The 25,995-nt window shown below is 41.2% G+C and overlaps 2 protein-coding genes across 6 annotated transcripts; both read left to right on the forward strand.

The window, feature by feature from the left end:
- The first annotated feature begins 5,697 nt into the window (after positions 1-5,697).
- LOC111853184 (interferon-induced very large GTPase 1-like) lies at positions 5,698-16,014 on the forward strand. 5 transcript variants are annotated; one of them, XM_072704716.1, is made up of 5 exons: positions 5,698-5,811; positions 8,024-8,090; positions 9,248-9,889; positions 10,074-10,123; positions 10,315-16,014. In XM_072704716.1, exons 2-5 carry the CDS (start codon positions 8,045-8,047, stop codon positions 15,196-15,198), a joined length of 5,622 nt encoding a protein of 1,873 aa, XP_072560817.1. In that variant the 5' UTR covers positions 5,698-5,811; positions 8,024-8,044; the 3' UTR covers positions 15,199-16,014. The 5 variants fall into 5 exon arrangements, with proteins under 5 accessions (XP_072560817.1, XP_023685607.2, XP_023685611.2 ...); XM_023829839.2 differs by having other exon boundaries at positions 5,698-5,788; XM_023829843.2 differs by having other exon boundaries at positions 5,698-5,784.
- Positions 16,015-18,174: 2,160 nt separating this feature from the next.
- Positions 18,175-25,700, forward strand: pick1 (protein interacting with prkca 1). The gene is made up of 13 exons (XM_023829885.2): positions 18,175-18,385; positions 18,805-18,884; positions 19,433-19,544; positions 19,727-19,855; positions 20,764-20,830; positions 21,247-21,336; positions 21,575-21,628; positions 21,868-21,930; positions 22,045-22,178; positions 22,478-22,570; positions 22,695-22,745; positions 23,160-23,304; positions 23,426-25,700. Exons 2-13 carry the CDS (start codon positions 18,844-18,846, stop codon positions 23,698-23,700), a joined length of 1,254 nt encoding a protein of 417 aa, XP_023685653.1. The 5' UTR covers positions 18,175-18,385; positions 18,805-18,843; the 3' UTR covers positions 23,701-25,700.
- Positions 25,701-25,995: the final 295 nt, after the last annotated feature.

A 25,995-nucleotide genomic window follows, 5' to 3' on the forward strand; every position in this document is an offset into this window, starting at 1 on the left:
GTCCGGACCGCATGACGGTATGAAAAAGCTTGATCTGAACCCAGCTGGTTATCACAGTCCCCATAACTGTGCATGCAAAGACTGCATGGCACTCACTGGCAACAAACTGCGTGTATCCAGAAACCCCAAATCGGAGTAAAGTACGTAAAACACTTTTCTTATAGATTAGCAATGGAAAATGACAACAGGGCGAGTTGTTCTTTTGCATCAAGCAGCAAACAAGTTGTAACATGATGTGTTTAATGTGATCTGCTGTCCTTGATGTGGAGGCCTCTGTTGTGCCCTAATCTGCCCCCCTGCCACGGATTGCCTCCCCTGACGTCATCGCTCCATTTAAAGGCAAAGTCGCTTCTCCAGTGCAGCAGAAGCGAACGCTCGCTGTAAATTCATTTTCTTGCCTTAAACCGACTGAAAAAACTCAAATTAGTTGTTTATTATGCCTTTTTACATTAGAACCTTAAGTTATCATTCACAACCTCCTGTAATTTGTCACAAATGTGACGGTAACTTTTTCATTAAAACACTACAGTAATGCTTTTCCTCTCGACAATGCTCGTCTGTGCAAATACAGTCGCTTTCAGTCGCAAAAAGGGACTGATTTAGTTGAAAGGTATTTTTGACACGTTGTTGAATCCATTCGGCTGAAAATGTTCTTCTATTCTGTCGTCGTATAATATAATACGGCGTTTAACTTAATACTCAGCACCGTCACTCCTGGAAATCAGGTAACATCGATCCACAGAACAAAAGTAATCAAAAGTCACCAAAATTTCACCACTCACTCTAAACCCCGTGTGTACATTACAGCTAACAAGTCGTATTGCAAATCGTCCATCCATAAGGAAAGGACTCGGGGGGGCATTTTATAGCAGGCCACCTTGCCACAGAATGCCCCCCCGTCTAACTCTGGCTGGGAAACTGCTACATGCACCAAACTTGCACCAGTCACTCATATTTACCCCTTATTTATGCTGTATGAATTACTTTGGGCTGGGCCATAAGACTGAGATTCTAGCTGGGGGGGGGCATTTTATAGCAGGCCACCTTGCCACAGAATGCCCCCCCTGTCTAACTCTGGCAATTACTCATATTTATTCCTTATTTATACTATACAAATTACTTTGGGCTGGGATGTAAAGAAAGTTTCAACTCTGATTGGGACTGTAAGATATGTAAAAATAGAAGAAAAAAAACAGAATTTCATAAACTTTCTCAATAACTCTGTTTTTAACCAATAAGAATACAATTAACAGTAATGACAAAGAAAGAAAGAAAGAAAGAAATATGACATTCGTAATAAATAAAATTATGTGGAGCAATTATTAAATTAACACAAATTAACAAAAAATGTAATCAAATTAAATTAAATCAAATTAACACAACATTATGTGCAATAATTATTAAATTACGTGATTTTTTTTACATGATCTTCACGAGTGGGGAGGCACGAGATTCGCCATGGGGGATGCATGCATTGCACCCTACTGCCTAGTGGCTGGCCAGTATTCATGTGCATACTGGGCACAAGTAGTCCTTCTCCACTGAAGGATGCTGAACACACCTAGACTAATGTTAACACCAAGCCTGCATTGCAGAGTGTAATCTGATTTATCAGAACAATTTTTATATACATTCTCTCTCTCTCTCTCTCTTACACACACACACACACACACACACACAAACATACATATTTATGTGTGTTTTAATTGCATTATTACACAAAGGATAGTGGAGAGTGACTGCAAATGGTAGGAAGAGAGAGGGGTGAGATGACATGCAACAAGCGTCCCTCGAATTTATAATTTAATCGCTACCACAATAGTAACACACTGCTGAGATTGTCTGCAAAAACAAAAAGAGGTTGAATATTAACCTAGAAGTATTTTATAAACATTGAATACTAACAAATGTTTCTTAAATATTATTTCTACATATGATCTTAAAATGCTACATTTAATTATGTTAGTTCTTTTTAATTCATGTCTGATTTAAACATAAAGGGATTATCTATGACCATCAAAAAAGAATCAGAATTACAGAATTGGCTTGCTACTTTCTCTTACATTACAAAAACAAACTCCTGCTGAAAATAAAAGATTTAGGAAAGTTATGTACAGACGATAGAAGAGATTTAGATAGAACTATAGAACAATAAAGTAATAAAATTAAATTAAAATAATAAAATAACCAATAAAAATAAAACCTATAGCAGCAAGTATATTAACATTGGCATATTTTAAACATGATTTGCATAGTACCTGGGTTGTTACAGCAAACATATACACAGTGTACATGGTTATTTAAGGTGATTGTGTTTAGGTTTGTGGTTTGAGTGATCAGATATGTGAGTTAAACAGTTTTATTGCGACTGGCAGGAATGATTTCCTGTGTCTCTCAGTTGTGCAGCATGGAAGTTTTAGCCTGTTGCTGAATGAGCTCCTGTGGCTACTAAGCATATAGTGGAGCAGGTGTGAAGGAAAGTCCAGTATTGTCCTTATTTTGAACAATGTTCTCCTCTCCAACACCGTATTGAAAGAGTCCAGTTCCACTACCACAACTTGGCTGGCCTTCTTAATTTACCATTTACCATCTTGTTGAGTCTGTTAATGTCCATGACCCTCAGGCTGCTGCCCCAGCAGACAACAGCATACATGATGGCACTGACCACCACAGACTCGTAGAACATCCGCAGCATCGTCCAGCAGATGTTGAAGGACCCGAGGGTGTACTCACACTAGGCAGTTTGAACCGTGCCCGAGTGCGTTTGACCACCAAAGCGCGGTTCGTTTGACTAGTGTGAGTGCTCCGAATCGCGCCCGGGCGCGGTTCGTTTAGCCGTCCCTGGCCCGCTTGGAAGAGGTGTGCCAGAGCGCGGTTCAGTTGGACTCGGGCGCGGTTCGCGTGTAGTGTGAGCGCTAACCGTGCTGGAGCGCGAAACAGGACGCGTGACGGCTGTCAACAAAGTAGTTTTCAAGTGCACACATAATAGCGATGTGTCCCATTGAATACAGGTGTCTTAATACAAGAGCTAATGTAGCTAATATTAACCAGCAAGTGATAGTAAGTTACATGATTATTAGCTATAGAACGCTACTGTCATCATTACAAAAAACATTATAAACATTGTATTACAAATTTCATAATACACTTTTCAATTGTATTCAATGACATTTCAGTATATTATTTTTTGCCTTGTCGATGTACGGGAACTGTAGTCGGTAATCAAAGCTGCAAAGTCCTTGCTGCACTTCAGCTGGTACCTTGTAAACCTTCTCATACGAGCAGCACGATAACGTGAAAATTTTCGTGCCACAAAAGCGATAGACCCGTTTAGCAACAGGCTGTGAGAGGGCTGTGGACCATCGCAGACCAAACGACTCAAAATTACTATCAACAAAGCAGGGTTCGAAATAGCCGGTATCGCATCGCAGTTTGCGATGTAAAAACACCCACCTGCGAAACAATTGCCTAATTCCCGTTAAAATGATTCGCAGCCCTCGCTAATCAATATCCAGTTTTTAATTTTATTAGAATTTTAATCATAAAAGTGAAAAAATCCAGCCCCGATCCCCCGATACTCGCTGGCAGCGCTATTGACGATCTTGTCCAAATAACCGCGCTGCCGAATTTGTTTTTCAGGCTTACGCTCTACTCGCTATTCTCAGTCGGGGTAAAGAAACATAAAGAAATGTTTAATTTGAACTTTTTATTCTTTATTCATAAAATTGACTATCCAGAGCATTACATTTTGGAAAAAAGTTCTGAAACTGAACAACAAAGTTATCATTAATTAATTTTAATACAAAAAATTTACGTAAGTACTTTACGACGCTCATGTAGTAGTTTTCCGATGGTCATTTTTAAAACTTGCTCATCAAATTTCAAAACTGCTAATCAAATTGCAACTTTTGAAAACTTCTAATCAAGTTGAAAATCTTATTTGGAACCCTGCAAAGTAACCAGAACGATGGATTACATTGCGTTCAGCGGGAGCGCCGCTCTTCCCGTTTACCCTGAAACCGTCGCACCATAATGACGTAAGCGTGCTCCGGCACGAATGCTGAAACCGTATGTGAGTGCAGGCCAGAGGGGGAGTGGGGAGGGGGGACAATCGTACTCGGGCCCGGTTCACAGCAACCGTGCCTAGTGTGAGTACACCCTTAGCCGTCTCAGAAAATAGAGATGGCTCTAGCCCTTCCTGTAAACAATGTCCACATGTTTAGACCAGATTCCTGGAGGAGGGTGGTGGCTATATCCAGTCTCATTTTCTTTTTCTTTCTTTCTTTCTTTCTTTCTTTGTCATTACTGTTAATTGTATTCTTATTGGTTAAAAACAGAGTTATTGAGAAAGTTTATGAAATTCTGTTTTTTTTCTTCTATTTTTACATATCTTACAGTCCCAATCAGAGTTGAAACTTTCTTTACATCCCAGCCCAAAGTAATTTGTACAGTATAAATAAGGAATAAATATGAGTAATTGCCAGAGTTAGACAGGGGGGGCATTCTGTGGCAAGGTGGCCTGCTATAAAATGCCCCCCCCCCCAGAGTCTTTTCCTTATGGCCCAGCCCAAAGTAATTCATACAGCATATATAAGGGATACATATGAGTAACTGTTGCAAGTTTGATGCATGTAGCATTTTCCCAGCCAGAGTTAGACAGGGGGGGGGCATTCTGTGGCAGGGTTGCCTGCTATAAAATGCCCCCCCAGCTAGAATCTTTTCCTTATGGCCCAGCCCAAAGTAATTCATACAGCATGTATAAGGGATACATATGAGTAACTGTTGCAAGTTTGGTGCATGTGGCAGTTTCCCAGCCAGAGTTAGACAGGGGGGGGCATTCTGTGGCAAGGTGGCCTGCTATAAAATGCCCCCCCAGCTAGAATCTCAGCCTTATGGCCCAGCCCAAAGTAATTCATACAGCATAAATAAGGGGTAAATATGAGTGACTGGTGCAAGTTTGGTGCATGTAGCAGTTTCCCAGCCAGAGTTAGACGGGGGGGGTATTCTGTGGCAAGGTGGCCTGCTATAAAATGCCCCCCCCCCCCCCCCCCCCCCCAGTCCTTTCCTTATGGATGGACGATTTGCAATACGACTTGTTAGCTGTAATGTACACACGGGGTTTAGAGTGAGTGGTGAAATTTTGGTGACTTTTGATTACTTTTGTTCTGTGGATCGATGTTACCTGATTTCCAGGAGTGACGGTGCTGAGTATTAAGTTAAACGCCGTATTATATTATACGACGACAGAATAGAAGAACATTTTCAGCCGAATGGATTCAACAACGTGTCAAAAATACCTTTCAACTAAATCAGTCCCTTTTTGCGACTGAAAGCGACTGTATTTGCACAGACGAGCATTGTCGAGAGGAAAAGCATTACTGTAGCGTTTTAATGAAAAAGTTACCGTCACATTTGTGACAAATTACAGGAGGTTGTGAATGATAACTTAAGGTTCTAATGTAAAAAGGCATAATAAACAACTAATGAGTTTTTTCAGTCGGTTTAAGGCAAGAAAATGAATTTACAGCGAGCGTTCGCTTCTGCTGCACTGGAGAAGCGACTTTGCCTTTAAATGGAGCGATGACGTCAGGGGAGGCAAGAACGGAATGACTTTTGACCCATTCATGCCAAAACAATTTAAGTTATAACTGAAGTTTTCTCTGCCTGATATAGTTAATAAATAACTGAACGGATACTATTACCGTCAGTCCTCCCCTCTCCTCCATGATACGTATGATTGGAGGGGTAGAGTGTAACATCTCCTTCTACTGAGAAGTTGCTGATGTCGGTGAATACAGTCATTGTTTATAGGTTAATTACGTAATTACATCTATCTATCTATCTATCTATCTATCTATCTATCTATCTGTCGTTTTAATTTTTGTCGTATGAAAATTTCAATCTTTATTATTCGGATTACGGTTCTACATACATAGTCTTTTCACTCTGTCGTTAAACCGGTTCTCTGAAGACTTACGTACTGTTATGTGCTTGAGTGTATGCGGCTGCGCGCTAGGTATCATTAAAACGTTTAGAAATTAAAAGTTATATAAATCGGATGCGTGAATGGAATATGGGCATTATAAGAACTAATCAAAGCTTTCCTTGTTTATTTTCTGCGTAAAACCTTATTTACCGTTTATTTCTGGTAGTTTATTACAGGTAGCCTACTTTACGTTATATTATTAAACAAAATTGCGAGAAAAAACTCAAAATTCACAATAAACGGTTTCTTTCACATACTGCAGTGCATTTTCTATATGCTACTGAAAGTTATATAAAATATAGGTTTTAGAATGTCACAAAGTGGTTTCACTTTTGTTTCTGAATAAATAAAACCGAAACTTTGGTCTTGTATTCCCGAATGTCGTTAACGCTACTTGCAGTGGACAGCGCCCTCTGTCCATTTCTCCATTCTACGTAGTGTGTCCGAGGACGATGTTTTTAATCAAAGCTTGAGCAATTACTAGTGGTGTGGAAGACGAATAAAATTACATGAATTCTTGTTTAATCTTATTTGAATCCTCAATGCAGTCATTCTTGAGACACAAAAATTAGTAACTTATTACGTGAACTATACTGCATGACTGTATTTGTCTGTTATAGTTTTATGGCTTTATGTGTGTTCTGATAAACATTCGACGTGCGGGAAAAACAAGTCTACTGCACTGGTACGTACAGTAGCAGCATTTTTAAGTGCATTGGGTAGCAGGGACCCAGCCACTGAGATATTAGGTTCTGGTGAGCAATTAGACGCGCAGCTCTTCCAACTTACGAAGGATGAATCCACAATTTCTTTGACCCTCTTCCTGGGTGTGTTTCATGTAGAGCAACTCAACAGACTCTCAAACAGTATGTCTATTATTCTCTAATAATCATCTAATAATTGTTTTAACATACCGCACCGCCATCAACCGTGTCTCTCACTTTCATAGTACAACTCAAAAAAGAAGACCCATACATGAAACTTATATAACATAAAAAGCAAGGGCGCCATCTATTGACAACATTTAACAGACCCCCAATTAAATTCTGTGCCAATTTGTTTTAGGGTCTCTATCGCTTATACCCCTTTATGGCGCCGGGTAGTAATAGTGGTCAAAGAAGTTAAATAAAATCACGACAATATCATGATGGCAAAATTTGATTCTTTTAAGAAAAAAAATGTTGATTTAACGGATTGTGACTCAATCATGCCAATGTAATTGAAGTTCTATTACACTTCAGTATAATTGACGTTCATGTTTTTTTGTGCTGGAAAGGGTTAATAAAGAGTTCAACTTAACTAAGGGATACTATTGGCGTTTGATCTCCCCCTGCAGGCCAGGGGTATGAGCAACCAGACCGCTCCACATTAACCTGCGTTATCACTATCCGTTGTTAAATACATTAGCTAAAATGAGCATAGTGATATCTCAAAATTGTTAACTTAGGTTAAATTTAAAAATGTAATGTAGAATGTTTGTTAAAAAAGAAAGGTTCTTAAACAAGTACGAATTTTATTGTTTTTTCCCCCAGTGATTATGCTGGAAAGTCAGTTTCGACTCTCAAAGCTTGTGCACAGAAAAAATGATTGACCAAAAAAATTCAAGATAAAAATATCCAATTGAGATCCAGGATGTCAGGCAGTCCTGCAGAGCATGAATCTGAAGGGGTTTCTCCTATTTTAAAATCTCTGGATGTCCCCATGAGATGATAGATGATAGATGAACTAGCATCCCTTCCAACTCAGCCAGGATATTACATGCTTCATGAAAAACTAAGAGGAAGTAAAAGGACAAAACAAAAACACAGTGAGCTGCTCTTAAATGTACAATATTAGAAAAATGGACATTGGCAAACTTGGAAAAAACCACTACTAAAATGGCTGATTGGTATTTGATGTAATGCCTCAGGTCATCCTAGATTATTAAAACATCTTTCTGTATTTTTATATTCATTTTGTAGTAAAACGTGAGCCATCATACAAATATTTTATCAGCAAATTAATCTGACAAAATGAGAATCTCCTTGTGTCTTGCAGAGAAACCTTGAAGTGGAAGAGATGGCTGATGGGAAGTATCCTGATGTACAACCATCAAATGAAAATGGTGAGAATGCATCACAGTGGACTAGTTAACAGACCAATAATTACATGGCATGATACAAATAAACTTCAAAGACTCAAGACAATAGTCCCGTCATGCATCTTACATCTATTAATGTATAATGATTTCCATAATGTTCAAGTGAATATGGACATTTAAGTGATTTTTTACGTCACCCTCCCAAGTAGGACTGAACGGAGGACTCATAATAAGATTAAACAAGGAAGCATTTGCCAACAAACACACCGTAATGATTAAGGTATCATGGATGGTGATCCCTGTGCGGCTTACAGACAAAAAGACATTTACTGGAAAACCAAATTTACAAGTAACAGAAACCAAAGGGTCCATGAGGGGTCAAAACAATGGCAGGCGGGTGAAACAAAAACCCACAAGGGCTGAAACTAAAACACATGCAAACGTGGAGGGAAACACTGGCTAGAAACTATTAACTGCACATACAGGGAACACACAAGACCAAATGCACAGCACTAATAATGCTCACAGTGACTTACAGAGGGACAAGGCATTGGCAGGCACTAATATACATGACAAGGTTTCAACAATGGACAGGTTTGGGCTTGTTACAGATTGATTGCTTGTGAATACCTTGTGCAAACACCATACACTAAGGCTAAACTGGAGACACAGGGAACACAGGTGAAACAGGACATAATTACAAAGCTAGATACAAACAGGAACAACTATCAATGGTATAAAACAAGAAGCTATACAGAAGCACAAGGAAACATAATTAATAGGGATTACGCAACATAATCTAGGGCATAGAACCTAAAATATTCAATCCCTGATGAAGGAGATGCTCAGTGGAACACACTAGGAAAAGAACATAGTGACACCTGCTGGCCAAACAAGGAAATGATGTACAGAATGGGTCTTGACAGAGGCTGACCTTGACACACATTTATAATATGAAAATTTTAAAGGATTTTTTTCTGATATAAACTTGTTCATCATTGGTTGTTCTCTACCTTTTCAACAGAATCTGCTAGTACATTATAATTTAGGCAGACGGCAACAAAAGCACCATGTTTATTACTATCTAAATCTATTGCTTTTTTATTTTGATTAAGCTAAGAGCATAGCAAATGTTTGCATTAAATTATTATTAACTTGAAGTTTCCCTTTTAAAATTGCAGCAGTTTTACATGAAGAGCTGAAAACGGCAGAGCTCACCATGTTGCTGGCTGGATCAGGGACCATTTCCTTAGGAAATCAGAAGTTTCAGCCAGAAATCAGTGGGCGCCCACAGGTAACACTGAAGAAATGCAATGTTTCTGGACGTTGCTTTTCTGTGATCAACATGCTGGGCCTCTGGGACACTGAATTCGTCCAGAAGGTCGACTGGCAGCAGCTGTGGGTCTCCCTCTGTAACCACGAAATCCATGCTTTCCTCCTGCTCGTACCCCTGGGTCAAATCACAGAGAATTGTGGACTGGATTGGCTGCTGGAATCGTTTGGAACAAGATCTCTGGAGTTCACAATCATAGTTTTTACATATGATGATGCACAGGAGGACACAGTCGTGGACGACCTGAAGGGAAACACTGTTTTTGAGAAAATTCTAGATCATTGTGGAGGAAGGTACCACACTTGTCATCAAAGCAAAAATGACTCAGCTTTGGTCACAGAGCTGCTTGAAAAGGTAGAGATCATGATATCAGGGAAGACACAACGTTACTATACCATAGACATGTACAATGTGGAGAAAGCAGATGAAGAGCAGCGAGAACCTTTCACTGGACATGCTGAGACACCAGAAGAGGAGACTCCTGCATCAGGTATTTAAACTGGTTTTGTATTTTCCTGCTGGTAACATTTGGGAGATATTCTGGAGCTTATAATAGAGATATGAGATGGTTATAGAGGTCCAGGGGCAGAGAAGAACTGAAAATTAAAACTTAAAATGTTCACAAATCTGTCATGTCTCATTTTTTAAAAAAGTATATATTTCTAAATCATTAGAGCAAGGAGGTCATTCATCCAGCACTGAAGATGTCACAGTTGAAGTCAAGGTAAATTTTTACTAAATTAATCATTAATATTGTTACAATCACTTCAACTATTGATGCTTCATTGATTTCCACTGTTTTAATGAAGAAAAATATCATTCTGGGTTATTTTCTGGAGGGGCCAGAAGAAAGAAATCAAGAGTGACATTATTTTTGAAATTCCTGCTAACAGTATGATGTAATTGATTTTAAAGGACGCCCGAGTGAGAGCAGGCCAAACCGAGAGTAAGAGGGCTGAAGGTCCACGATGCGAGGACCCGGATATTAAGGAGCTCCTGAGGCGACTTCAGCTACAAGATAAATTAACAACGAATGATTTTCTTCAAATTAGCTGCTCCTCACTGCTGCAGCAGCAGCCGCGAACAGAGCAAGACCTGCCCTATGCTTTTCTGCAGAGATTGTTGATGATGGACTACAGGGCCAGATATGTAACTGTCAAAGAGGAGAACAGTAACGCATGCAGTGAAAGGTCTATTGATAAGGCTAGAATCAATGATGCCCCAACATCTGCTTTTAATGCGCTCTTCAGAAAAACGGTGTATGATGACGAGAGCAACAAAAAGAACCGCATCCACCCAATGGATGTTCAGATGGCTGTGTTTCATTGTGCAGATGATTTCCTTAAGCAGTACATGGTTACTAAGCTGTCCCAGTGTCAGTACGCACTGCCTCTCATTGTGATTAACCCCACTACTCAAGAGATACAATGTCCACTCTGGACATTTCGGCAAATAACCAAAAGCTGGAAGTCACATGGAGACTCCGGTGAAGTGACAAGCAAAGCCATGCCAATCTCCAAAGCCGCATTGCCGATGATCTCAGTGTTCAGGCTAGGCTCAGTGTCTACTTCCAAGTCTTTGCTGTTGAACGGCTTAATCAACCAACGACACAACACATTCTTCCACAGACACTGTCCAGGAAACAGTCAAAAACGATTGTTGATGGATGGAGTTGTGGAAATTGCTTGGTACTGTCCTTCTGGGAAAGATACTGATAATTTCAGGGACTGTGTGGCGTTCTGCAATCTCCATGGTGATGGGGAAGAAAATGAGTTGCAGCAAAAGTTTTTGACCAAATCTGCCTCAGTCAATGTTGTCTTTTTACCAAACCTAACCCAAGATAATAAGGCTTTGGTAATTGTAGAGGAGCTTTTCAGGTCTTCTAAACCTCTAATATGTTTACTTGACGATGATGACAGTGCTATAACTGACATGTCTGAGGGAAAATATAAAATCGGGCTAAAAAATAGAAATCAGTCTGATATATTCAAGGACTTGATAAAGAGCATCAGAGAAAGTTTGTCTAAACCACATCAGGCCTTCAAACTTGAAGATGCATTGCAGACGTCAGGTTTCAAAGTGGATGAGGACAATGAAGACTGTAAAAAGGGGAAGGCATGTGCACTCGACTTGCTGGAGCAACTGAAAGAAACCAAGCTGTTCAAAATCAAAGAGGAGTTTCTACCTTGTCAGGGAAAATTGTGGCAAGACTGGAGCCAGAAAAACAAAGATCTGTATCGCTTACATGGAGACATTGAGAAGCACAAGAGCAAAGTAGAACAGGACATGAGAACAATACGAAGAAAACAAAGAGACTGCGGACTGAGTAACCTCATGGAATCATTTATCAATAATTTGGCAACTCTGGACTCAAATCAAAGAGCATATTTCTTAAAATGGTTGGGGATTCTGATGGATAATCATTCCTCAGGCACACTGCTAAATCTTCAACGTAAGTATGACCAAAAGTGGTCCTCTCTTCTGGCTTTAAAAAAAGATCGTGCTACGTCAAAGAAATTGGAAATGAATCAACAGGAACTGGAAACCATATCGGAGGAGTTAAATGCTGCTACTTTTGGAATTGAACACTTTCTGAGAGAAATTGGTCAGATTTATGAAGCCTGGAGAGGTCAGAAAGATCAGATAACAATAAAAGGAGAAATGAGGAACATTTCTTTGCTACCTGAACTGGCTGCAAAACTCATGATATCTGGGTACCCATTGGAGCTAATGGACGGTGATGCAGCACATGTTCCTCTGAACTGGATAGATGCTGTTTTGAATGAAGTCATTAAGCAGCTTGGGGACAAACACATCTTTGTTCTTTCTGTCTTGGGTGTTCAGAGCACCGGAAAATCTACAATGCTGAATGCAATGTTTGGGTTGCAGTTTGCTGTCAGCGCTGGAAGATGCACACGCGGTGCTTTCATGCAGCTTGTGGAACTCAATGAAGACATGAAAATGCAGCAAAGTTATGACTATGTCCTTGTTGTTGACACAGAGGGCCTAAGAGCTTTGGAGTTGGCTGGTAAAGAAACACTCCACCATGACAATGAATTGGCGACCTTTGTCATAGGTCTTGGAGATACAACCTTGATCAACATATTTGGAGAAAATCCTGCAGAAATGCAAGACATTCTTCAGATTGCAGTTCAGGCTTTTTTAAGAATGAAAAAAGTGAAGCTGTCTCCCAGGTGTGTTTTTGTTCATCAGAATGTGGGAGACATCACAGCTAGCGAGAAGAACATGGAGGGGAAAAGGCGTCTGCAGGAGAAGCTCGATAAGATGACCCAACTGGCTGCCAAAGAAGAAGAGTGTGATGTGGAGTCTTTCAGTGATGTCATCGCTTTTGATGTAACAAGAGATGTCAAGTACTTTGCACAGCTTTGGGAAGGCAGCCCACCAATGGCCCCCCCAAACCCGTGTTACAGTGAGAACATCCAGGACCTAAAGCAAACAATATTCTCTCATACTTCAAAGTTACAGAAAAAAGGAAAAACGGTGTCACATTTCAAAATCAGAATCCATGATCTTTGGAATGCTCTCCTGAATGAAAACTTTGTCTTCAGTTTTAAGAATACTTTGGAAATTGCTGTGTACAGACAGCTGGAGACTGAGTATGGGAAATGGACATGGACACTCAGGAGGGCAATGCTGGTAACTGAAAACAAACTACATAACAGGATTGAAAATGAAACTTTTGACATGATGCTCGAAGCATTTCTTGTTGAAGAACTGATGGAGTCCTATGAGCAGGTTAAGAAAATGATGAATCAATACTTTGAAGAAAGCCAGGATAAGGAGGTCCTGGTTCAATGGAAGGGAAGATTTCTATGCAAGATCCGTGAGCTTCATGATGACCTTGTTAGAGGAACAAAAAGAAAATTTGATGAAGTTATTCAGCAGAGGGAAGCTTGTAAGAAAGTAGATGAAAAGAGAAGACAGTATGAGAATGAGCTTTTCAACAAGAGCAAAGAGCTGGCATTAAAACTGAAAGACATGAGCAATGAAGAGGAATCAAAGAAAGAGTTTGACTCAATGTGGGCAGAGTGGGTTTCAGAGCTGACACAAGGCAAGACTCCCATTAAGAGCATTACGGTAGGAGACGACGTTCTACGCATCCTATCTGAAGACAATGAGAGCAGCCTGGTACACAGTCAAAAAAAATCTGCATCCTACAAAAATATTTTGTGCTTAGGAAATTATTCACCCTGCATATCATTAAAGAAGCCAGACGATCTTTGTGACAGGGACGAACACTCAGTTAAGCAAGATCAAGAGAGAAACGTTTTTGCTGCGTGGTTTCAAAACGCCTTTAAAAAAGTTACTGATTTAATATCAGTGAAAAACAATACAAATCTGGAATCTCCTACATCGAACAATGGGCTAACACCAGAAGATCAGGATGGAATACGAAGACTATTGAATGACGTTGCTAAAGAAATGGAGGCGTACATTAACAACACACCAGTTTCAACAATGGGCTACAATGACAGTTACATTCAGGAAATACAACATGCTGTCAAAAGGAAAGTGAAGGAGTTTGAATCAAAACACCAAAAACTTCTGTTGAAAAAAGAATTAATCATAAACATTTTGCTCTATGTGTGTGAAATGGCAGAGAGAAAGTTTACTGAGTTTCACATGGAGTTCAAGGGAAAAAACGATGTGGAAATGTACCTAGCCAATATGAAACCGCAGTACTACAGCATCTTCAAAAGCTACTGTCAGGGGGCAACATCAGCGGCAGTGTTTGCGGAGTTCATTTGCACCAAACTGAAAGGATCCATTTATCAGGCAGTGTGTGACAAAACAGCCATTGATATAGCTGGTGAAATGAGGGCCAGTTTCCCGGCCTTTAGTGGGAACAGATCAGGTATGGAGGTGCACATCCTGAGATCGCTGGCAGAGGGAGAGAACTTTGACAAGTTCATGGAGTACATACACACCCCAGAGAAACACTTCAAAAATTTCATAAAACATAATGTGAAGATGTACCTCCGCACCAAGAACACCTCCAAAATCCTTCCTTTAATCAAAATCAATATTAAACAGAAACATCAGTCTTTACTTCATGCAACAAACACAGCAACGGCAGAAACCAAACAGAGTAAAGGTGATGTAAACATGTGGCTCAAGGTTTTTTCCAGACAGCTGACTGATGAACTGAGATTTGCAGAAAATGACATCAAAGGTATGAACCATCGAGATATTACTGACTTTGGTTTCCTTCAGGAAGTGATGGAAAGGTCTCTTGGCACAGTCATTGAGCAGGTAGAAGAGAATTTTACTTCAAAGTTCTCCATCAGTTTGAGGAAATTCAGAGAAGGGCCAGATAAGATTCTGATCAAGCAGTTGTGTGAATGCTGCTGGGTGCAGTGTCCCTTCTGCAAAGCCATCTGCACCAACACAGTGAAAGGTCATGATGGGGATCATCAAGTCCCTTTTCACCGCACCAATGGAATCAATGGATGGACATACATAGGGACTGATAGTCTTTGTATTGATTTTTGTACAACTGCAGTAGCCAGCAATAAGCAATTCTACCCCTCACACACCTGTAGAGATGAGGATTTATGTCCGTATAAACAGTACAAACAAGCTGGTCCCAGATACGCATGCTGGAGTATTACTCCCGATAATTCCGAGCTGCCATACTGGAAGTGGTTTGTGTGCCGATTTCAAAGTGACCTGGAGAAGTATTACAACAGAAAATTCCATGGACATGGTGAGATTCCCCAAGACTGGAGAGCATTTACAAAAGAACAAGCACTCAGGAGCTTAGACAATCTCATTTGACTGAAGATTCTGTTGTCTTGTTGAGGAAGAGGAGCTGCAGATTTTACTTAATGCTGATGGTGACCACAACGTAAGTAAAACTGCTAGGCTGTCAATGCAGTGAGACTTTCATCAGATCTACAATCAATAAAATGCAGTATAAATACAGTGGAAATACAAAAAATAGATTCAGTAGAAATTAAATGGAAATTTCAAAGTTCAATCAAATCCAAAAGTATCCTCTGCACTCTGCCTACCCTTTGTAAGCTGTATCTCATACACTGTAACAGCAGATTGAAGGGGTGTCGTTAGTTTCATATAATCATCATTCATTTGTTTCTGGCAAAAAAAAACAACAACATTTTACTCAAGTTATACTTTCCTTTTTAGGATATCAAGTGTTGTGTCATTTTTGGTTTTTCATTCAGGTTTGATCTATATTGTTTTGTTTTAGATCCAGGTAACTGTCTCTTTTCATTTTTATTGCAATTTTTGTTTTTAAAATCCATTTCTTGTGCGGTATAACTTTATACCTTATAACTTCATATATGTTAAAAGTAGTAGGAAAGTACAATATGTGCTTTTTCCAACTCTGTTTCAACTCCATAGACTTTGCTCTGGGTTAAGTATACAAAACTGTTCCCTAACGTTTTCCTTTCATAACCACAGAAATATATTATCAAACAAAAAAAAGCATGTCTTTATTAGTATTTTAATCGATAATCAGTATTTCAGCTGGTTTTAATTTCATTTTCAAGAAAAATCAACATTTTACAATGTTTAGCTTATTAAATGTAATCAATAAATTGCTTCTGACAATAAAGACCTTCATTCAAGTGTTTGCTGTTACTGTGTATTCTGTGCAGAGTTAATCTCATCCTACAGCAGACCGTTTAACAGTTCTTGAAGGAGGTCAGTCTGAAGTGACCTTTGACCTGAACATAAGGTTATACAGCCACCCCAGGTTGATCAGAAGGATAGTGCAGATGGTAGAAAAAGAGCCAAGGAAACCATCCAAAACCATTCAAGCTGAGCTCCAAGGTCAAGGCAAGGCACGTCACATTTTGAACAATAATGGGTTCCATGGAAGAAGACCCAGGAGGGCTCCTCTAATAACAGAATAACATAAAAAAGCCAGAGTGGAATTCGCCAAAATGCATGTTGACAAGCCCCAAAGTTTCTGAGAGAATGCCTGATGAGACAAAACTTGAGCTTTTTGGCCAGTCACATCAATCCTATGTTTACATAAGGAAAAATGAAGCTTTAAATGAAAAGAACACCATACATACTGTGAAGCATGGAGGGGCTTGGTTTTGTCTTGTGGCTGATTTGCTGAATCTGGCATGGGGATCCTTGAATCTGTGCCAGGCACAATGAAGTCTCAATACTACCAAGGCATCCTGGAGCGGAACATACTGCCCAGTGTCAGAAAGCTCAGCCTCAGTCGCAGGTCATGGGTCCCCCAACAGGATAATGACCAAAAACATACAGCTAAAAGCACTCAAGAATGGGTGAGTATGGCCCAACCCCTGAAAAACAACCCCACACCATAATCCCCCCTCCACCATACTTTACACTTAACACAATGCAGCCAGGCAAGTACCGTTCCCCTGGTAACCATCAAACCCAGACTCATAAATTGGATTGCCAGACAGAGAAGCATGATTTGTCACTCCAGTGAATGTGTCTGCACTGCTCTAGAGTCCAGTGGCGGTGTACTTTACATCACTGCATCCAACACTGCATTGCTCTTGATGATGAAAGATTTGGATGCAGCTGCTTGGCCATGGAAACTCCATTCTACAAAGTTCTCTATGCACTGTTCTTGAGATAATCTGAAGGCCCCACAAAGTTTGGAGGTCTGTAGCTATTGACTCTGCAGACAGTTGGTGACTTCTGCACAATGTGCGCCTCAGCATGCGTTGTCCCCGCTCTGTGATTTTACATGGCCTACCACTTTGTGGCTGAGTTGCTGTTGTTCCCAATTGCTTCCACTTTGTTATAATACCACTAACAGTTGACTGTGGAATATTTAGTAGTGAGGAAATTTCACGAATGGACTTATTGCACAGGTGGCATCCTATCACGGTACCACGCTTGAATTCACTGAGCTCCTGAGAGAGACCCATTCTTGCACAGATGTTTGTAGAAGCAGTCTGCACGCCTAGGTGCTAGACATTATACCCCTGTGGCTATGGAAATGATTGGAACACCTGAATTCAATGAGTTGGAGGGGTGTCCCAATACTTTTGGTAATATAGTGTAGTATAATAGTATAGTATAATAAGCTATTACATTTGTGTAACTTAAAAAAGAATGAGCCCGTCGTCCATATAACAGAAGTGTATTTTGTCAATATATCTATTAAAGTTGTTTGTTGTATGAAACAGAAGGTAAAGATCACTGAGCGTATAATACAGCTTACGGTCATGGTGTCAGACAAGCCGACTGGAGGTCTGGGGTTTAACACTGAATTCACAGACAGCAGCAGCCCTCTGAAAGGTACAGCAAATCCCTGCTTTTACAATCTACGGTGAAAACAAACTGAAACGACTGCATTCAAAATACAACCAACTAAACCCTTTGTAAATGATTACCAATTGTTATATTGTAAGAATTTAAATATAAGAGCAATAAACATTTTGCCTTAAAAAGAAGTGCAAGCCTATATCCTTTTATAACTAAATGTATATTTTTCCTATTTAGACTTAATGCAAACATAATGTAAACAATTCATTTCTATTAATAAAAGACTAACGTCACCTAGGTATTCTATATGAGTAAACAAACTACACTGGTTAGCTAAAATCTCTCTACCATAATACTAATATATGTTAAGCACTCACTATTTTAAGATAAGATTACTTTATAGCAGACTATGATTTTGAGTTCCCCCCACTTAATAACACACTGTTCAAAAACTGCTCATCATTTGCGGTGGGACTGATTAACTTGCCCACGGCTCATGCATTATTTATACCGCAACACCGAATAAGACACATTTCCGGTTAACTGCCGGAAATGACGACATTAAGCAAACCGTAACCTGCCCCTGGTATCCGCTTACATGAGAATAAAAATATGAATAATAGTTTTGGCTTGTTTATCTTGTAAATCTCACATGAACACGTATGGTTCCTTTATTTCCCCATGAAACTGTCAGCTTCGGCGGTGTCTGAAATAGCTACCCTGCTAACTAGCCTCAAAGGTGGGTCCATCTCTGAATGTTTTTAAATGTGCGGCTAGCAAAAGCGGCCTTACAAACCGGTAGTGTTTCGTTTGTGTGAGCAGTGCACCTAATTCTCTATTTATTAATGAAGTCTGGCGTTAATTTAATAATGTGCTGTGCTTGCCTGTCGTAGCTGTTGGAATATTTTGTTCTCGCTGTGAAAACCAGGCAGCTAGCAGCAGTACGGGTGACACCAGCTGTGACGGTGGTGGCATGAACACCCCCGATAAGCGGTGCCCAGTCGAAACTGATATTGCTGCTGGTGTTCGTCTTATTAAGTTATTAGCATACGCGGCACTTAGTTAGCCTGCGAATGTATAGATGAATGGCTATTGCATTCTCTGCAAATGCTGCGCCATATGCCTTTTATATTACCTTACACTTTTTTTCACTGGCAGCCAGGATACCAACGCCGGAGACGCTTATAAACTTTCGCGATGTTCACAGACATGGACTATGAGCTGGAGGAAGACAAGCTGTAAGTTTTTAACTAATACTGACAGATCACCTCCCGAATTGGCAATTTTGTTATCAATCTGTTTTCTGTAATGTTATAACATTTTGCCAATTGTTGAAACACCATAAATTCAATAAGAATGTTTTCTTATACTCTTATGTGGCAATTGTAGTACTATAAAATACTATTTGGAAGCTGCCTCAGCCAGTATATACACTCTCAGAAAAATGAATAAAAATTTCTACCTTTGCTTGTTCCTGGTGCTGTACCCTCAAGGATCAGCCAATTGTACCCTTAGCTGTAGATAAATGTACCTTTTAAGGTACAGATATGGACTCATTAACATTTCTGTACTACTGATAGTACATTAATGTTGTTTGTACCTTTGGGATATTCCCCAGAGTCTAATTCTGTACCTTAAAAGGTACAATTACAAAGGTACAGCCTCAGTGACAAGCAAAGGTACAAATTTTTACCTTTTTTTCTGTGAGTAAAAGAACAAGCAATTTTAATATACTTCTACCTTTCAAAAATCGAGACGAGGTAAAGTCAAGGTTTGTCCCCCGTAGAGGGATCCCGACTGTCCCCGGCACTGTGACCCTAAAGAAGGATGCGCAGAACCTCATAGGCATCAGCATTGGAGGGGGGGCCCAGTACTGTCCCTGTCTCTACATAGTACAGGTACGAGAACCTTATGATGACTTTACCTTGTGGAGGGGATGTTTTTCTGCTGCGTGTGTATGAATGAGCGAACTCGTACTTGCAGGTCTTTGTCGGGTTTAGTCCCCGTCGCTGCTCCCTCACCTCTGCGTAATGACACCTGCTACCACATCAGCCTTCAGCTGTTCCTCGTTCCCTTCCAGGTGTTTGACAACACGCCGGCCGCGCTGGAAGGGACCCTGGCAGCCGGAGATGAGATCACCGGGGTGAATGGAAAACCCGTCAAGGGCAAGACCAAGGTGGAGGTGGCTAAGATGATCCAGGCTGTGCAGGTGGGCTTGGAGCTGCAGGGGAGTGAATGGACACTGGCAGATATTCTGCTGTTCTTTTATAGCCTTATATATGATACTCGTATGGTTTTAAATGCATCAGTGATTAAATGGATATGTGACCTTAGAGACATTCTGAATACATCCCCATGGTTCTCTTTTGTTTTTTAATACATTTAAATATTGTAAAGAGGGTTTATTTGAACATTAACTATTCAGTTCAAATATTCACTAATCACTAAAATTCAGTATAATTTTACTGTAATTATAACAGATGCACTTTATAAAATGTCAGCACTCATTTTTGCAGGTATACCTATTAATAAGGAAACTACAATAATAATCATGAAAGGCGGAGTACAGGTACTCACAGGTGGATGCAACGTGCTGCTTTAGTCATGCAGTTGCTGGAAATAGGATGTTTCCCTCGTGCGGCTGTAGTGGCCTGCAGCCGAGCGGGAGGCTTTGTCCTTGTGTCATGTGACATGCCCACGTGCCCATTAGAAGTGTTGTCTTGTCGTCCCTTTGTTCAGAGTCCCTGTAAAGTGCTGGCCTGGTGTGTTTGTTTTTCCAGACACCAGTGGGTAAATGGGTTTGTTGGTTGCTGTCAGAAGTTAAGGATTAGTGTTTGGCTGATGTTGGTCTCTGCTAATATTGCCTGCCTTGCACATTTTTAAAGGATTTCCTTCCATGCATGTTTTAACCACTAAATCAGTACAGGGTCACAGAGGGACCTGGATCTGATCCCAGGTTGGCCCTGGATGTGCCGCTGGTCCTTAAATGTCCATGGTTTGCCTTGGCAGTATGAAATACTGCTGGATTTATAATTAGCTTCAGTTTTTCACATTTCCACGCTCTTATCTTTTGTTAAGCTAATTCTTTATTCCAACTTCTCTCTATTTTCTAAACAGGGAGAAGCGACCATTCATTACAACAAACTGCAGGCTGACCCCAAGCAGGGAAAATCACTGGACATAGGTACTGTGTGGACTAAGGGACGGAGTTACTGTGTGGAGTAAGGGACAGAGGTACTGTGTGGAGTAAGGGACAGAGTTACTGTGTGGAGTAAGGGACGGAGGTACTGTGTGGAGTAAGGGACAGAGTTACTGTGTGGAGTAAGGGACGGAGGTACTGTGTGGAGTAAGGGAGAAGGAGGTACTGTGTGGAGTAAGGGAGAAGGAGGTACTGTGTGGAGTAAGGGAGAAGGAGGTACTGTGTGGAGTAAGGGAGAAGGAGGTACTGTGTGGAGTAAGGGAGAAGGAGGGAGATTGCTAAGCAGACGAAGGCAGCAATGAGACATGGGGGAATGTGACTGCTGAGGTTCACGGCAGTGCGGCCAGGTCGTCGGCATGTTGTGTCTCCTGTGTCTGACATCAGTGCGGTTTGTGTTTCAGTTCTGAAGAAGGTGAAGCATCGGCTGGTGGAGAACATGAGCTCTGGCACGGCCGATGCCCTGGGGCTGAGCCGTGCCATTCTCTGCAACGGTGAGCTGGATGATCTGAGCACCATTTCCCTATTGCAGTGTTTCCCAACTCAGTGCTCAGGGACCCACAGACAGTGCATGTTTTTGCTCCCTCCCAGCTGTCTGGCAGCAAAAATGTGAACCATCTGCGGGTTTCCAAGGACCGGATTGGGAAACGCTGATTTTTCGTATGGAAAGTGTGGAGGCCTCTGTGCTGGGCTTCTCTGTGCAGTGCTGACACACCTGTGGTCTGGTTGCAGACGGACTGGTGAAGAGGCTGGAGGAGTTGGAGAAGACGGCGGAGCTTTACAAAGGTAGCCGCTTCCTGTGAGCTGCATTCATGCTCACTGAGCTGTCGCCGGGCTCAAATGCTTGTCTTTGTCAATTCAGTGCTTTGGCGCTACAAACAAAACAGTTATTGTCCTGCCAAAGCATCTGAGCATACAATTACCAGAAACAAAAATAGATTAAGAAGAATTAAGGTGAATAAGATTATTATGTGGTGAAAATGAAGCAGAGGCTGTGACAGTCGCTGTCGTGTGTCTTGCGTTAGGCCTCATGGAGCACACCAAACGACTGCTCAGGGCGTTCTTCGAGCTGTCGCAGACTCACAGAGGTAATGGCGGCCATGGCAAAAGGCGTTCCCACCTGCTTGTGTTGGTGCAGTCTGCCTCATGTGTCTGACATTCCCACACACATGTGCCCCCCTCCCCTGCCCTGTGCCTGGCAGCTTTTGGTGATGTTTTCTCCGTCATCGGAGTGCGGGAACCCCAGGCCGCGGCCAGCGAGGCCTTCGTGAAGTTCGCTGAGGCCCACCGCAGCATCGAGAAGTTTGGCATCCGTCTGCTTAAGACCGTCAAACCGGTGAGGGCATCGGGATTTGTCACTCTGATTCACACTATACTAATCAAAAGTTTGGACACACCAAGCCGCCTACAAAGCAGAGTGATAGTGTTGCCTCACATAACCAGGTCACCTGACCTAAACACAGTAGAAATGATTTTGGAGGAGTTTGACCAGAGAGTGAAGGACTAGCAGCCAATGAGTGCTCAGCTTATATGGGACCTCCTCCAGGACAGCTGGAAAAGCATCCCAGCTTTTGACTAGTAATGTATACGTGTAAATATTTATTAGAGCCGCCATTCTTTTTTGCTTTGTGCCAGATGCTTCATGACCTGAACACGTACCTGCATAAGGCCATCCCAGATACCAAGTTGACTATTCGGAAGTACCTCGACGTGAAGTTTGAGTACTTGGTGAGAGCCGGTCTCTCCTATCTGTGCTTGGATTTGCCTGTTACTCCTTACAGAATGTACTGGCATGTCGGTGTCCTGTGCTTTTGCCTTGTGGTGGTTAATGTTTCGCCTGCCTTTGTTTCAGTCGTACTGCTTGAAGGTGAAGGAGATGGATGATGAGGAGTACAGCTGCATCGTGAGTAACTTTTGTTCTGGTTTTTAATCGGAAGTAACGAGAAAGGTTCCTCTAAAGTTCATGGGAGTTTTACTTACACAAAAATGTTCTGAGGGCAGAAAGAAAAATGATTGGTTCAGATAAATTACCAATCAAATTGTAGAGGAGGTGGGTCCAAGCAACTAGAGGAGACAGGATCAGGATTGGTTCTCTCTCTGAACCAATCGTTTTTCTTTCTGCCCTCAGAAACTTTTCAGTGTAGGTAAATCTCCCACAAAACTCTTGTGTTGAGATGACATTACGAGGCAGATGGGTGTATCTTGCCGAAAGTAGAGGTTTTATGGTGCGAGCTGGAGCAAAAAAAGAAGCTGAAATGAAGGTTTACAGTGCTGAAGGGTGCTTAGATGTTTCTCTGTGTTTGTTGGGATTCTCTAGGCATTGGGTGAGCCGCTGTACCGCGTCAGCACAGGCAACTACGAGTACCGACTCGTCCTGCGCTGCCGCCAAGAGGCACGGGCCCGCTTTGCCAAGATGAGGAAGGATGTACTGGAGAAGCTGGAGCTGCTGGACCAGAAACACGGTCAGCATTTTATTGTGTCTGTCTCAAACTGGTTTTTAATGGCTTAAAATGTCTTTACTATTTGTCGCCCTCTGCTGTCACTTTGAAGTAATGTTCCTTTATTATCCGTTGCCCCTTACAGTCCAGGACATCGTGTTCCAGCTGCAGCGGTTTGTCTCGGGCATGTCCCGCTACTACGACGAGTGCTACGCAGTGCTGAAGGAGGCTGACGTGTTCCCCATCGAGGTGGACCTCTCTCGCACCACAATCAACTACGGCAGCCAGGCCTCCTCCTACGGTGATGAGGATGAGGAGGAGGAGGAGGAAGGGGGGGGAGGAGGAAAGGCTGGTGAGGAGGGGAGCGGATCTGCCTGTCAGGCAGAGAATGGAGCGGAGAAGCTCATTGATGATGAATGATAGAAGTTATTATCTAGGTAAAGTATTAGCGCCCCTAATTTGAAGTAGTCACCTGAAATGAAGTATTTTTGTACATATTCAGCAATATCTTGAGCTGGGGAGCTGTAGTGAAGATTCCAGGAATGTTAGGGCAGTTCTGCAAAGTTATCAGACGCAATGGGACCATCTGCGGTTTAGCGGTCCAGTCATGTAACTAGAAGTAATTACTGCCTCCAAGATTAGTGAGTGTGCATCTTACAAAATTCACCGAATATATGTCACTTGTTGTAAATATTGTTTTCCCCCTTATCAAATGCATCAGTACGTTGATTAAATCACTGAACGTTTCCGTCCAGTCAGAATACAGATGCAGCTATCACCACATTTCCTGAGTCTAAGCTACCTCTTGACCACATTGCTCTGTGGATCTCGCAGACATACCTGCGTAAAAGAACAGCTCAGTCAATCAATGCTGTTTTTTTGCTGAAGTTTTTCTTTTTTCCCCCCTATCCTTGTCTTGCGCATCTTTACACATTTACGCTCTGTACAGTGGGATGTTTGCTATAAGGTTTGTGGGATGCTGGGACTTTCATCAGTCAGGTGTCAGGTGCCTTTTCCTTACAGCACTACTATATGAATGAGATGTGAAGTTGCCCACCAGCTCTCCATGTTTTTCCTCCATCCTGGTTTTTAGTGATGGACAAAATGAGCCTTTGTGAAGCATTTGCTGTATTTTTTGACCCCACTAGATGGTGCTGTTGCTATGCTTTTGGTCATGCTTTGTGCTCTTTTTTTTTTTTAAGAGAACACCATCTAGTAGAGTCAGAAAATACAGCAAATGGTTCACGAAGCCTCATTCTGTCCATCACTGCTGGTTTCATCTGTGGCCCTTTGCCGTCCTTTTGGCACTTTCATCCCTGCTGGGTGTCGGGTTTGCCTGTCTGTGAAACTGGACTGATCTGCACTGGTACCACCTAGTTACCTCTAGCAGGGCCAGTTCATGCCTTTTAGACTCTAAAATGGCTGAGGGACTTTGATTGCTGATGCTGACATTTCAGTTTTTTTTAATCAATAAACAAAGGGAGGGTTATTTTTTAATGATTTGTAAAGCAGGTAACTAAACTGGAAACTTATTACACTACAACTGTAGCATGCGTGGCAGGCCTCAGGTATTGATGAATTATATAATATGTATCAATTATTCATGTAAACATGGAATAAATACAATTTAATTACAGTGCAATTGCAAGGATTGTGAATGAAATTATATGCATTTTACGTTCTATCACAACTGAGCATTTCAAATGAGGGTGAGGCTGATTTACAGGGGTTTGTTGTGGAGATTGATCCAGTTCTTGCTAACCCTTTGGCATTTACTGTGCAGTGCCATTAGGTCAAGTGGAGCAGCACTGCCCCCTGCTGTTTAATCGGCACCTATGCCCCACAACAGCTTGCTGACTTTTAAAATGGCTAATTGTCACAGCTGTACAGTCGATTGACTTTTTTCATTTCAGTTGCACTACTGGACTGTGCATCCTTAAGGATGAGTCTGGGGTGCCCTGCAAGGCACTATTGTTTACCCAAGACTAACAGACTGGAAAGGTTTTATATATTGAAGTTTTGATGGAAAGAATTCATTCTGCACTAAATTCCTAATTTCTCTTTCACGTGACAGTTTCTGTGTGGAATTGCTCCTATAAAATTTCCGTCAGTGCACAGCTGAGCGTGTGAGAATAAAAACCATGCTGAATACTTACTGTTTGTGATTTGTGTTTACATAATTTAAATTTGTCATACTTTTTAATATTGTAAGCTTTTCGGAAGTGTGATGAGAGTGGTGGGGAAATTTAAAGAATTGTTACATTTCAAATCAATGTATAAAATAAAAGTATTTATGGATAACAACTGCATTAGTCTTATATTTGCATGTTTTTTGGGAACTGCAATAAAAGGTGATCTTCATATTGTTGGATGTTTGACATAATACTATACAATAAACATGCGTATTTAAGTCTCTGGAAGGCTTTGGTGTATTGGGGTGGTGTTCAGAATGAGATTGCTCCAGAAGTTTTCATTTAGCCCACATCCAGGTGATATTGTGAAATGGTAACAGTACTAACTGTTAAACAAATGGAGGCAACAGCACTGTCTTCAGCTTAGTTACAGTTTACAGTTTAAACTGCAACAAGTTACATGGTTACGCCATTTCAGTTTCCTCAGCCTCTGTTTAAACCCAGCCGCCGTATCCCTTTAAATATCACCTAAACGCCACTAGAGGTCGCTTTTCTGCAGTTTATGGTGAATCTCTGCACATAG

Source organism: Paramormyrops kingsleyae, chromosome 22 (assembly GCF_048594095.1).
Source record: "Paramormyrops kingsleyae isolate MSU_618 chromosome 22, PKINGS_0.4, whole genome shotgun sequence".
Taxonomy (NCBI): Eukaryota; Metazoa; Chordata; class Actinopteri; order Osteoglossiformes; family Mormyridae; genus Paramormyrops; species Paramormyrops kingsleyae.